We start from the raw sequence: 13,371 nt of genomic DNA, 5'->3' as shown, positions 1-13,371 counted from the left end.
GCCCTTGGACAGGTGCCTACGAACAAAACAATTTTTTAACAATCTCCCCCTCAAAACCCCCAGGCGCCACTATACTATACTCTCAAGGTCTGCTGACCATATATAAACAACACCTGATGAAATACTCATGATGAAATAACGCTGTTTTTACTATTGGAATACATTGACTATGTACCAGTGAACTATTCGTAACGCAGACAGGACTGCCACTCTATTATCATTCATCTACAAAAAAATCCCATTATTGCAAAAAAAATATCTATCATAAAAACTATGTAATAATAATATAAGTACATTATACTATTATTTAGTAAGTACGTAGCAAGATTAAAAACTGGATTTCACAATGTGCTTGCTTCAAACCTTGGTCGTGTATGATGGTCATATAAAACTGTTTCAAACTTTGAATGTTCATTTCATTCACTTTGACAGACTTTTTTCGCTTATTGCTTACATTCATTCATTAGATTCTGGATGAATGATTAAAGTTTAAATAATTTTCAATTTTTTATTTATATCTATTAAATTGTTTTAAAGAGTTCTATTATAATGGGCTCAGTTGAAGAATTAGAGACAGAAATAAAGACTGTAGAAAAGGAATTAACCAATGTAGAAATTGAAATAGCTAAATGGAAGGACAAGCAGCGTAAATTACACGAGAAGAAAACCGCGCTGAAGAATGCTATAAACAAATTAAAATCAGACAGCTTGGCCAGTGTAGACTGGGCTGGAACACAATACGAATGGTCAAATAAAGTAAAGGAGATCTTACAGGATGTATTTAAAATAAGAACATTTCGACCCAAACAGTTAAGTGCGATAAATTCAACTTTGTCAGGTCAACATGCAATTGTTGTTATGCCTACTGGTGCCGGCAAAAGTTTGTGTTACCAGCTGCCGGCCTTGGTTAAACCTGGCCTTACGCTCGTAATTTCACCCCTTGTATCATTAATGGAGGATCAAGTGAGATCTCTAACTAAAAAGAACATTCCAGCAAAACTCATGACTAGTACATCTTCAAAAGAGGAAACCTCTATCGCCTTAAATATTTTGAAGGACAAAAATGCCCCTGTTCAATTACTGTACGTGACGCCTGAGAGACTAGCCAAAAGCAAAAGATTTATGTCCAATTTACAGAAATGCTATGCTGATGGCCGATTGCAAAGGATTGCTATAGATGAAGTGCACTGTTGCTCACAGTGGGGGCATGATTTTAGGCCTGATTATAAATATCTTGGTATATTATCAAATATGTTTCCAAATGTACCTATTCTAGGATTGACTGCCACTGCCACTGCACATGTATTGAGCGATGTTCAGAAAATACTGAATATTCCTGGATGCTTAGTAATTAAATCTACTTTTAATCGTCCTAATTTATACTATAAAATATTAGAGAAGCCATCATCCCAAGATAACTGCTTAACAATTCTAGAGAAACTCCTGAAGTACAGATACAAAGGAGAAAGTGGCATAATATATACTCACAGTATTAAAGACTCTGAAGATATAGCTGATGGATTACGTAAAAGAGGTCTAAAAGTTGGGTGTTATCATGCAAATATGGAAGCAGCATCTAGATCAAATGTTCATACAAAGTGGCATGACAAGTATTATCAAGCTATTGTAGCAACAGTAGCGTTTGGAATGGGTATAGATAAACCTGATGTTAGATTTGTAATACATCACACAATAAGTAAGTCTATGGAGAACTACTACCAGGAGAGTGGTAGAGCAGGTCGGGATGGTCTGAGAGCTGAGTGTGTGACATTATATAGAATGCAAGACATCTTTAAAGTAAGCACCATGGTGTTCTCCTCAATTGGAAGTTTAGAACATTTGTATGGCATGATTAAATACTGCCTTAATGGAACATTGTGTAGAAGGCAATTGATAGCCGTACATTTTGATGAGGATTGGGGTAATACAGATTGCAATAAAATGTGTGATGTATGTAGTAACCCTAACAATAACACCAAAGAAATAAATCTTGAAACACATTGTAAAACACTAGCCAGTATCATAGACAATGCAGAAAAGATAGACACTAAGTTAACAGCACAAAAATTGCTGGATGCATGGTTTCTAAAAGGGAGTGTAAGTTTAAGGCATAAGGGCAAGGAGCCAAATTTTTCACGAAGTATAGGTGAAGATGTGATAGCTTATTTATTAATTGAAAATTATCTAGTTGAAGATTTTCATTACACTGCATATTCTACAATAAGTTACATAAAGAAAGGACCCAATATGGATTTAATAGAAGATAAGGATTTTGTATTATGCATGCCAGTGAGAAAATACTCATCTTTTGAATTTACATCCCCGGCTCCGAAGGATCATAATGTGGCAACAGTAATAGTATCTGATGATGAAAATGAAACGAAGAAAAGGAAATTAAAAGATACTAATAGTGAAACTAAACCAAAAAAATCAAAAACAATGATTATAGAATCAGATGATGATGATTAAAATAATAAAATGATCACACAAAAATGCTTTATTTAAAATATAATTTTCATATTCATATTATGTTATTTAGAACAGAAAATGTTGGTAGGTGTGAGTTTACTATAATTTCCTGTAAATAATAATAATAGTAAAATAATGAAGATTTATTGCACATAAAAAATATACACTCATGAGCATAACATACAGTAATTTCTAAGTTAAATATATAAGTATAAAATGTAAATGTTCCTGTAAATATATTATACTAATATATGTGCAAGGATTTATAAAATTTAAAAGATAATTAGCAAAGTTTTCCCTACACTATTGTTATACGCGACGCCTTGGCGAGTACTGTAGTGGGGATAATTGTCCATATGCTGAAATATTTTCTTCAATAGGTTTACGTCTTACTGCCGAAGATTGCCCGGCCTTCTTTGACAGCTTAATAGAATGTGTTGAGGACACTGCAAATAAAAGCAAATTATGTATCATCCTGCCGTCTACCTCACAAGGTAGGTTAGCGAATAAGTGGGAACACTCCAGTTATTTTATCCCTGATTTATTCCACTTACCAGATTTTGCCACACTTCCGTTACTTCTAGCACTCATTTGTTTCTCCCTGCTTCTCACTGTACTGAATCCTGAATCAGTAGATCTGTTGGTGATACATTCGTCCAAGTTTAAGGCATCCAGGGCACGCATCCTTTCTGCTATCTGATCGTTTATAATATCCCTATGTGGTCCCGCCTCACCCAGATACTCCATTTCAGTAAGCCACTCAGTCCGCTCCCGAATTTGGGTAACGACTGAAAGAAATGAGTTTATTTAAAATATTTGTTGCGTGATTCTTCGTGTTGTCAATTGGTGCGATTTGTGGCACTTATTGTTATTATTATTAATAAAAAACATTTCAATAGGATATTTAGAAGCTTTCTTCCTTTTAGAACGTATAAATAACTGTCTGTATGTAATTGTATATTTTCTTTGATAGGTAGTGTAGAACGATGAGATACTATCCCAGGCTAATCCAACTATTACCAGGGGTAGTCTTTGTACAAAAGTCGTTTGTGTGGGTTCCTCTGTCCCATTCGTGTTTCAACCGTGAAGCATTTGTTTTCATGGCTGTGTTTCGGTTTGAAGGGTGGGATATGACAGTGAATTTACAGGGTACAGAGGAATAAAAACGCATGAGGTGGTATCATGGATGAGGTAGTATACTCTGGTGCTCATGTCTATAGGCGACGGTTACCACTTTCCATCAGGCGGGCGGTCAGCTTGTTTGCCATTCTAATTTGCAATAAAAAAAAAACAAAGAGGTTTTTTGTGGCTTTAAAAGAGACTTACGATCGTTCCATTTTTCTTTATTGGTGGGTAACTTGGGAGTTACTTTCACGGGTCGAGGCGCAGGAGGCAGTTGTTGCACTGGTGCTTCACCGTGCTCCATGAAATTTGCCAATTTCTCCTTTAACCTCTCCCGATCTTCACCGCGTTTTAATGGACAATATCTGGATATGAAACATAATTGTAATAAATGTGTAAACACATATGTCAAGTTATAAGTTTACATATACGTAACTAGTCCCTAAGACACGAAGTGAGCTGAATAGTTTCATTCTTTTTTTTGGATATTTCATATTAGATATTTACACATTATGACAAACACATCTTACGGGCATTTTTTAATGGATGATAATGAAATGGTAACCCCGCCTGCGCTGACGGTATACACCGGCGGGGCACCAGAGAGGGATGATAGGTGAGAATGAAAGGGTAGATCAGTTAGCCCGCCGTGTTGTATACACCAGGGATTCAGCACGATAGTTTCCACCGGGGATCATGTGGAGGTCGACCTGACAATTTTTTTCCCTGAAAACCATCATGTGAATTTATCACAAAGGGCTAACTGACCTGTCTTTTCATCTCTCACTGATGTCCCGTCAGCGTGTACTTTTAACGCAGGCGGGGTTATCATTACATCACCCAGAATCTATTGCTGTCCAATAATAAGAAAAAATATATAGGTTGTACAACCTATAGTAATGAATATTTTGTGATAACCTAAATAAGTAAGAACAAATTTTTACGGCTCTATGTCAAAAATCCCAGATTCTCTAATAGTAGAGAGAGAGCGTCGGCGGGAAGTACGCGGGCGCACTAGCGGCATTTGTTCTCGCATAGACTGCTGACGGTCTGGTTTCTGGTCATCTTGTCTTAGAGTATACGCACTTTTTCGTCGCTGGGCGATAGTAAGTTTAGATTCTTCCAAAAGCACTGTCAACAGCATTGAGAAAGATATTTTTAGTGATATGTATAGGCTGTAAGTTTCGACACTGCGCTGCAGGAAGTTGCAGGCCGTTGTACTTAGATGCAGACTTTTTTTTCAACCGATTTCAAAAAAAAGAAGTTCTCAAGACGGTACAATTATTTTTTATTTGCTACCTCACAACTCTAACTGTTTTTTATCTGAAAAGATATATTTTCACATTGGTCTCATAGAAATTTTATCAAAATCGGTTCAGTAGTTTACTTTTTAAATAAATAACTAGTTTTTCGAAGTCGGTTTATTTGACGAACAAAATATTAAATTATTTTATGGTACAGATTAATTATACAATATATTTAAAAAAATATAATTTACGTAATAGAACTGTAATATAAATATTTTAAGTGTGAAAGTGAGTTTATCTTATAGCGCCTTAACGGCTTGATCAATTTCTGTGAAATTGTGTATATATCTACGTAGTATATGAGATGAAGAAAGTTACTGGCTATTTTTTATGCCGGTCAGTAAACATATTTCGGTCATGCGGATGAAGTCGCCAGTAAAAGCTAGTAAAACAGTAATGTAATAGTAGTTACTATGTAATAGAAAATATTATATTATTTCTGATCCCCTACGAAATGTGATTATTGTAAATTTTGTATTAATATTATTAATTAATATCTATGACATGAGTAAGTTATATGACGTATCTTATTTCTAATATTTATAGGTACCTTTTAATAATTGTTCTTTGTCAGCTGAAGGTTCCACAATTCTAGAATGAAATATACCACCATGGGGAACTGTTTTACTGGGCCACGTTATATTAACAAATCCTTGAGAATCTGGTTTTTCCATTTTTATTATCTATTTAATGCTTTTTTATTAAGTTTATAATATACGAAAACCATGTAGTTACCTACCTACTTTGTATTCAAATTGCCCGGGCAACGGTCACAGATTACAAAATAACGTATTGCCTATATTATATTTCAATATTAAGATATTGGGCTTATATTTAGGTGGAATTTAACTTTCATATAATATTTTATTCGTCGTGTTTCTAAAGTTAACAATACATCAGAAAATAGATAAATATATTTACTTTTAAGAAATTATAATCGAAGTTCAGGCTAAATATAGTTCTTTATCTATGTTTATAGTATTCCATAATTGCTCGTTATTCCTTGATTCCCGCCTTTTTTTAACACTTACATATGTAGTTAAACTAAGGTAGTTAGGTACCTAATTAACTAAGCTACTTGATAAGTTAGCATTATAGCTCTTTATGTGAATATCAACTATGGAAAATTCAGTCATTTCCACCATTGGAAAAATTAAGCTCCAGGAAATAGAAAAGGAGGCAAAATTAAAAGAAATACGCGAATGTATGTACTTGCGTTACTAATAACTTTAATGTAGATTTCAATTGTAAATTGTCTAAATAAAAAAGACAACCAAAAGTTTTGAATATCTCGTAACAACAGTATCTCGTATTATATTTTGTACTTTTGTTAGGGAAGAATTTTTTGACTGTAGTAGTGTCTACCTATTAATGAGATTAAATATTTAAAGTATAATAAATATATTTTTTTATGTGAATTTAGACGAGACAACTTTAGCGTCTTTAAATCGGGCGATCCGCGAAGCCAATTTGCAATATGAAAAATTTGTAGAAGAAGAAGCGGAACTTCTAAAACGAACAGATAATCTTCGAAGTGAGTTAGAGATAGAAAAAATTCGCAGAAACGCGTACTCAATGCAAATGGAAGCCTGTTTCAAAGAATTTGAAGAATTAAGAAACAAAGTAGTAAGTAACAATCAATAATTTATTAATAAGTAATTATTGACTAGATTACTGACTACTCGTACTAGTAATTATTGATATACATACATGTTAAAATTACATATATAAACGAATAAATATAGATAAATAAAAAATATACTTACACATATATAAAATATACTATATTTACCAGAGGGAGACTGTACAAAAGTTGTTTGCTTGTCGTCGCTATACAAAAGTCGTCGTATTTGTACCGTGAAGCATTTGTATTTGCATGGCTGTGTTTCGGTTTGAAGGGTGGCATATGGCAGTAAATTTACAAGGTACAGAAGAATAACACCTGAGTCCTCAGGAGTGGCAACGTATGGGGGGTATCATGGGCGAAACAGTATACTCTGTTATGTCCATGGTACTGCTCATGTCAGCTTGTTTGCCATTCTAAGTTGCATAAAAAAAATTATGTTAATATATAAGGTACTTACATTTAAATAGCTAAATGAAATATTTTTATAACATAACATAGATACTTACCTATTAGGAAATTATATTTATATTATAAATGTGAAAGTTTGTAAAGTTATTTGGAAGTTTATTACAATCACCATACGCGAATTTAAGATTTGGGGGGGGAGGCATGCCTGCGTAGAATAATTAAGGGTTTGAATTGTCTGGTGCTCACTCCAAGATTAGGTAGGAACGAAACTTTAAGTTATTTATTTCAATTATGGACAAAGACATTTTTAGGAGTAATATCTGCCTTTTTTAAAGGAGCCAGGCCCCCCTTGTCGTATAATCTTAAATAAACATGATATGAAAACTACATTATAATCCTACTAATAGCAAAGCCAAGAGGAGTAAGGTAGTCTGTTATAAATTTAGGTAATTTGTGTTTTGTGATAAAAATAAACGAAATACTCAAATATATAGATATAATAAAAACAGGATGTATAACTATTCTGATACAGGATGAAGGTATTTCTAAAGTTTGGGACCAAAGGTCGTCTCTATGCAATGAGGTTCAAAATGCATCTGATAAATGTGATGTTTGGACACTGCTTATAAGGCCTACATGGACCGACCTATCGCCGAAACCCATTAAAAAACCTGAGAATTCAGTTGAGAATTCTATTATTGAAGATAAACTGAAAAAGGCACTAGAGAGACGAGATAAGGCCATCTCAGAACGTAAGCGTTTGATGGCGGAGCCGGATGAAGGGGAAGAATTTATAAGGTATCTACCTATTTTACACACTATTATTTATTACATTTATTTGCATCTCAATTATCATGCAACTTGTAACTGTTTACAGAATTAAAAATGCACTTCGATATTCTTCGGAAATGGTAGAAAACTTACAGAGACAACAGTCATAGAAGATATTGGAGCGTACAAGTTGAACATATTTTTAGGTCTCTCGAACCCCCATATTTTTACACAACTATGTTAGGTAGGTAATTTTTATTACTCTGTTAGTATAGTCGCTAGTTAAGGAAAATATAAAAATGCAAATACATTTTTCACATAAATATGACATTGATAACCTGTGTTGAATAAATCCGACTGAAGTGGTTAAAAAGCGATATTGTTGTTGTTCTTTGTAGTTTGTTCTCCTAGTAAGGCTAAGTAGGAAAAAAACTACAAAGGACTACTAAATTTTATACTCGTGTGTCTAATTTATTGCACTGCTGAACGATTTGAAGCTTTCTTGTTTAGTTATGTGAGAATACTAGTTACCTTTTTATATTAAGATTTGTACACGATTAAACAGGAACATTATATTTACTGCAGTTTGTAGGATATAGGGTCAAAACTATAACAAAGTATTTCTATAGTGGTATTATTTGTAATGGAAACTAGCGACCTCATTGGTAGTATTATACCCAGTCAAATCAATTTCCACGCGATTCCCCCTAGAAACTTGCAATTAATTCTTGTAAAATTCTTCACAATGGGCTAACTGAGCTGCTTTCACTTTCAGTTATAGCGCAAAAGGCAAAGGCCATTCCATTATTATCTCATAAAATAAGCTATTAAACCGTATACCAAGCTGGCATGGGGTGGGGGGGGGGGGGAAGAAATTGTTAGTAATGAGGTCAAATAGCTCCATTGCTAGCAATTTATCTTATCAAATTGAACTCCACGCGGTTCCCCCTGGAAATCATCGTGGTTAATTATTATAGAATTCGTCACGATAGGCTAACTGACTTGCTTTGATCTTCACCTATCATCTCTTACTAGTTCTCCGCCAGTGTATACCGATAGCACAGACGGGATTCCTGTACCATTCCATTATCATCCATAAAAAAAGCATGATTATGACGGTTGACCTCAGATTGAAGACATTGGTTAGTTCTTATGCTTACCTTCTATACATAAATTACTCTATGGCTGACTGAGTAAAAACTGATGGATTGATAGGTTTATCCAAAATTAAAAAATAGAAAACAATTTTATTTCACCAAAATCGCAATTTCTCAGAAATGAATAGAAGTTTTCATTTCCTCAGGTACCAATCCAAAATAATATTTGTATAGATAAAGACTGTATTATTAGGCTTCAATGAGCTTATTTGTTATAGTTTTGATATAATAACCTATAAAAATGTTACCTATTAGTATCCATTCAGTTTCATTAGAAATATTAGTTTAAAAACGATTACTTCATAATAGGTACTTTTTTTTAAATAGAAGCCTTTAATTAAGAGTCTAATTTTGTATTTCTACTGATTAATGCAATATTAGATCATACCAATTACACATTGATTACGCCTGATTGGTATTGTTTTTTCGAACTAAGCAGCAATTTTCTGTAATATAATAAATTCTATAATTTCAATTTTGAACTAATCCATAAGTTATTGGGAGATAATAACAATCTTCTCCCTTTGTTGACAGATATACAATTTGAACATTTTATTGTCGTGTACAATCTAATAATGGCTGAAATGATGATGATTTACAAACCGCAAGCTAGCAAACTGCTATTTGAATGTATTTATGATTATAAATTATGTATATAAAAATTATTTTGACTGACTGCACGCTATATAATTTTGGGTCGGAAATTTTACATATTTTTCTTCTTAAGTTTTCTAAATGGAATCTGGTGAAGTTATGGCAAACTATCAGTCTAATAATAAACTAATAAATTTAAATCTATTTATAAAATTTAAAAAATAAATACTCAAACATGTTCATATTCAAACTTAATAATATTATATTTTCAGGAAACATTTCCGCCCACTCAGAAATTTCAGCAGTAAAGTTGAAATCAATGAAAATGAACCAATCAAATTTACAACAAGTGCTGCAGCAAGAAAAACAGCATTACCCGTTTTCAGAAAGCCTATAGCAAATATGCCTTGGTACCAACCATATAGCGTTGTAGGTAGTGTTGCAGTATTTCTTATTTATTTCTGTATATTAAGAGAAGAAAGTGATATAGATCAAGAATTCGACAAAACTCTTTATGACAGAATCAAAGGTCTTGAGAAGCAGCAACTCATACAGTCTTACAAATTCAATAAAGAACATGGTAAAAGTGTTGAGGATATAGAGAGGAGACTTAAGGAATTAGAAGTGTTAGAGGCAAAACAACTTGTTTAGATTATAATAATAATTATTATTAAGGAGATAGTTTTGTGTTGTACAGTAACTACAGAAAAAGCATAGACTTTAAATAAATTATTTGTTATCAATTCAGTCCTTTAATTTCATAGAAAGAACACCTTTACAGCTGTTAACTAAATTGACGCAAAATAATTTTGAGTAAATAGTAGTATAATAACCTAATCCTATAATATCAAAGTATAAAGATTAATAGCTTATTCTATGAGGGTAATGCAACAGTTTGGAAAATAATTATGACATGGTCAGAATGGACTTTAGAATATTAGAGAAGATGAATGTTTCATCTTATATATTATAGACAATTAGGAGTGTATGTTGATAATAAGTTGTTTTATATTCTCCACTGTTAGTTCAACACACTTAATGCATGGTAAATAGCCTATAGGTATATACTTGTGTCCAGGTTTCTTGTACTTAACAAGTTTTATCAAAATTTGTTGAGCAATGAAAATCAAGCATACCCACTGACGAGAATATTCTGTTAATTGTTATGATTACTTATATATCCAATATGTAAGTCATTAATTTTATTACGTCATTATGGTGTAATGATTGCTTAGACATTTAATGAGTCATATTTTAATGCAACCATTAACTATTATGAACCTACTTAAATACTTAATGAAAATCAAATATACCTACTAACGAAAATGTACTTCTGCAATTTGTTACTATCACTTATAAATCAAATATGTAAATCATTAATTTTACACGTCATTATGACGTAATGAGTGCTAAGACACTTAATGAGTCATATTTTAATGCTACCATTAATTATTATGAACCTACTTAAATACTAATGAAAATCAAATATACCTATTAACTAGAATATTCCATAATTTGTTACGATTACTTATAAATCAAATATGTAAATCATTAATTTTATTACGTCATTATGGTGTAATGAGTACTAAGACATTTAATGAGTAATTTTTTTTAATACCATTAATAATTATCAACCTACTTAACTGCATATTTTCCTTGAATGTTCAAATGACTTTTTTTAAATACAAATAAGGGGGGAAGGGATTGTTAGTAATGCGGATTACCACTCCTATTCGTATCAATATACCCTAACAGTTGGACCTCCCTGTGGTTCTCTCTCAAGCGATGGAGATTTTTCATCATAATGGATTAACTGATCAGCGCAGGCGTAGTTACCATTCCATTATAAAAAATAAAAAAAACAACAAAAGTATGAATTGTTAATTAGTGAACTTTTTTAAAAGCTAGAATGATAATGAACCCCTGTTGCATTATTTGTATATGCTGGCAGGGCACCAATGAATGATAGGTGAAGATGAAGACAATCAGTCCATAGCAAACTCACCAGGAATTAACCGTTACGGTTTTTTGGGAGGGCAAGTAGAAATCAAACTGATAGAAATTATTATTAACAATGTGGATTGACCTCCACATTAACAATCCCTGCTATTCAGCAAGGGGACTAACAATGTCAGGTCAACTTCTACATAAACACTACTGGAAATAATCATTCAATCATCAATTATCACTATAGACCAATTGACCTACTTTATTATCATTCCTTTTTCATCTATCATAAAAATTAAAATTCTCCATGTAGTCTCATCACTTAAGCGTGTGGTACAATTAAAATAGTGAATGTTTATTATATGTATTATTAAACAGCTAATGAAATAAAAATTATGTATTACTGAATCATACTGATTGCATTCAAAAAAATTTTTTACATTAACTACTCAAATCTTTATACTCGATTACTTCTCCTACTATCATATGATAATATACATATTTATAATACTTCAGTCACACAGAAGAAAAATTAAACAAAAAATAAGGTCTAATTATATTTATTTAACACCAATTTTCATTACACTTATCATTTAGAGTGCATCAAATTACTCCAAGCACAGATTCTTCACACAAGACATTGGCTGACAACTGCCTAATTACCTAGACATTATTTAAACTAGGAGTCACTAACTATAGAAATAAACTATGTCCTTACATGGGACACTGTTTTCAAATTACAGTAACAAAATATTATGAACACAGTCTGCTACCACATTCCATACAGCATCCTATGCAAATGCATAGTAAAAACTTACAATAAGATAAAAAAAATCAGTTCTTCTGCCTCCTTACAATAATGATTAAAATGTTATTAAATGTGAGACATACAAAAAATGTTTATGGAATTTATAACTATTCGAATTACAAATAATTTATAATAAAGTAAATACACTAAGACTAACTTAAGCACGCTCGCCACGAATGCGACGGGCAAGTTGGATGTCCTTGGGCATGATGGTAACTCGCTTGGCGTGGATGGCGCACAAGTTGGTGTCTTCAAAGAGACCGACAAGGTAGGCCTCGCTGGCTTCCTGCAAAGTAGTAAATATATAGAGGTAAGGTACTATAAAGAATGTAAAAAATAAAAGAAGTAAAAAAATTATTATAGGAAAGAATGCCCACCTGCAGAGCGCCTATAGCAGCGCTCTGGAAACGCAAGTCGGTCTTGAAGTCCTGGGCGATTTCTCTGACCAGGCGCTGGAACGGCAACTTGCGGATCAGAAGCTCAGTCGATTTCTGGTAACGACGGATCTCACGAAGAGCGACGGTACCGGGGCGGTAACGATGGGGTTTCTTGACACCGCCAGTACTGGCCGCTGATTTACGCGCAGCTTTTGTGGCCAATTGTTTCCGGGGAGCTTTGCCTCCAGTTGATTTACGGGCAGTTTGCTTGGTACGTGCCATTTTTGACTGAAAACAATTTCTTATTTAATATTTAGAACAACACAATAACGATTGCGAAAGGGGGGTTCGACATCGATTTTTATTGTTAAAGAAAATCACAATTGAAGTACACATGCACTTAAACTTTATATTTATAAAGAAAATATACTGTTATATGTATGGTTTCACACACCTATTAACGAAATTTGTTATTACTTTTCAACTTTTAACACAAATTGTGTACAAGCTAGACAACAATGATCATATGCTTAAAATGGCGGACTGGGAGAATGGCGGGTGAATACAGACGCTACTATTCCCAGCTCTGATTGGATACGTAACTCAAGTTTTCTTGCTTGTTATTGGTGAATAATGTAGCTATTCTCATTGGTGTATTAAATCTCAATTTTCTACATTCTGATTGGCTAGAACCTTTCACTAGAGTTGCCATTGCAAATATTAATACAAAATAAAAATAACAAATGTAAAAAAAATTAATTGAGTAGATATTTTTATTTATTTA

General features: G+C 32.9%; 5 protein-coding genes across 5 annotated transcripts; 3 read left to right on the top strand and 2 right to left on the bottom strand.

Annotated features, from left to right (window-relative positions):
- The first annotated feature begins 448 nt into the window (after window positions 1–448).
- On the top strand, window positions 449–2,575 carry LOC113523159 (ATP-dependent DNA helicase Q1-like). The gene has a single exon (XM_026909023.3). It carries the CDS (start codon window positions 550–552, stop codon window positions 2,467–2,469), a length of 1,920 nt encoding a protein of 639 aa, XP_026764824.2. The 5' UTR covers window positions 449–549; the 3' UTR covers window positions 2,470–2,575.
- On the bottom strand, window positions 2,482–5,702 carry LOC113523161 (UPF0193 protein EVG1 homolog). The gene is made up of 5 exons (XM_026909024.3): window positions 5,449–5,702; window positions 4,536–4,722; window positions 3,796–3,956; window positions 3,024–3,257; window positions 2,482–2,915 (listed from the first exon to the last, which is right to left on the bottom strand). The coding sequence occupies exons 1-5, from the start codon at window positions 5,570–5,572 to the stop codon at window positions 2,779–2,781; spliced, it is 843 nt and encodes a 280-aa protein (XP_026764825.2). The 5' UTR covers window positions 5,573–5,702; the 3' UTR covers window positions 2,482–2,778.
- Window positions 5,703–5,892: 190 nt separating this feature from the next.
- On the top strand, window positions 5,893–9,867 carry LOC128199964 (uncharacterized). The gene is made up of 5 exons (XM_052903399.1): window positions 5,893–6,102; window positions 6,322–6,524; window positions 7,466–7,731; window positions 7,811–7,948; window positions 9,728–9,867. The coding sequence occupies exons 1-4, from the start codon at window positions 6,018–6,020 to the stop codon at window positions 7,872–7,874; spliced, it is 618 nt and encodes a 205-aa protein (XP_052759359.1). The 5' UTR covers window positions 5,893–6,017; the 3' UTR covers window positions 7,875–7,948; window positions 9,728–9,867.
- On the top strand, window positions 8,982–10,106 carry LOC113514881 (uncharacterized). Its single transcript, XM_026898972.3, has 2 exons — window positions 8,982–9,007; window positions 9,728–10,106. Exons 1-2 carry the CDS (start codon window positions 8,982–8,984, stop codon window positions 10,104–10,106), a joined length of 405 nt encoding a protein of 134 aa, XP_026754773.1.
- A 1,840-nt stretch (window positions 10,107–11,946) lies between these two features.
- LOC113514883 (histone H3.3A) lies at window positions 11,947–13,200 on the bottom strand. Its single transcript, XM_026898975.3, has 3 exons — window positions 13,042–13,200; window positions 12,588–12,875; window positions 11,947–12,496 (listed from the first exon to the last, which is right to left on the bottom strand). The coding sequence occupies exons 2-3, from the start codon at window positions 12,867–12,869 to the stop codon at window positions 12,368–12,370; spliced, it is 411 nt and encodes a 136-aa protein (XP_026754776.2). The 5' UTR covers window positions 12,870–12,875; window positions 13,042–13,200; the 3' UTR covers window positions 11,947–12,367.
- Between the last annotated feature and the right edge of the window lie 171 nt (window positions 13,201–13,371).

The sequence above is a fragment of the Galleria mellonella genome, unplaced genomic scaffold, assembly GCF_026898425.1.
Source record: "Galleria mellonella isolate WM207_F2 unplaced genomic scaffold, CSIRO_AGI_GalMel_v1 utg139, whole genome shotgun sequence".
Lineage (NCBI taxonomy): Eukaryota > Metazoa > Arthropoda > Insecta > Lepidoptera > Pyralidae > Galleria > Galleria mellonella.
The sequence above is the reverse complement of the archived record's forward strand: the minus strand, read 5'-3'. Positions and strand labels throughout refer to the sequence as shown.

Bases quoted from the DNA above. Each gene is read 5' to 3' on its own strand.
- LOC113523159 (XM_026909023.3), top strand. From the start codon at position 550: ATGGGCTCAGTTGAAGAATTAGAGACAGAAATAAAGACTGTAGAAAAG.
- LOC113523161 (XM_026909024.3), bottom strand. From the start codon at position 5,572: ATGGAAAAACCAGATTCTCAAGGATTTGTTAATATAACGTGGCCCAGT. The intron at 4,723-5,448 runs GTACCTATAAAT...TGCTGTTGACAG, and splicing joins CAAAGAACAATTATTAAAAG to TGCTTTTGGAAGAATCTAAA. The intron at 2,916-3,023 runs GTAAGTGGAATA...TTTTATTTGCAG, and splicing joins CGGAAGTGTGGCAAAATCTG to TGTCCTCAACACATTCTATT.
- LOC128199964 (XM_052903399.1), top strand. From the start codon at position 6,018: ATGGAAAATTCAGTCATTTCCACCATTGGAAAAATTAAGCTCCAGGAA. The intron at 6,525-7,465 runs GTAAGTAACAAT...ATTCTGATACAG, and splicing joins AAGAATTAAGAAACAAAGTA to GATGAAGGTATTTCTAAAGT. The intron at 7,732-7,810 runs GTATCTACCTAT...AACTGTTTACAG, and splicing joins GAAGGGGAAGAATTTATAAG to AATTAAAAATGCACTTCGAT.
- LOC113514881 (XM_026898972.3), top strand. From the start codon at position 8,982: ATGAATAGAAGTTTTCATTTCCTCAG. The intron at 9,008-9,727 runs GTACCAATCCAA...TTATATTTTCAG, and splicing joins AGAAGTTTTCATTTCCTCAG to GAAACATTTCCGCCCACTCA.
- LOC113514883 (XM_026898975.3), bottom strand. From the start codon at position 12,869: ATGGCACGTACCAAGCAAACTGCCCGTAAATCAACTGGAGGCAAAGCT. The intron at 12,497-12,587 runs GTGGGCATTCTT...ACTACTTTGCAG, and splicing joins CTGCTATAGGCGCTCTGCAG to GAAGCCAGCGAGGCCTACCT.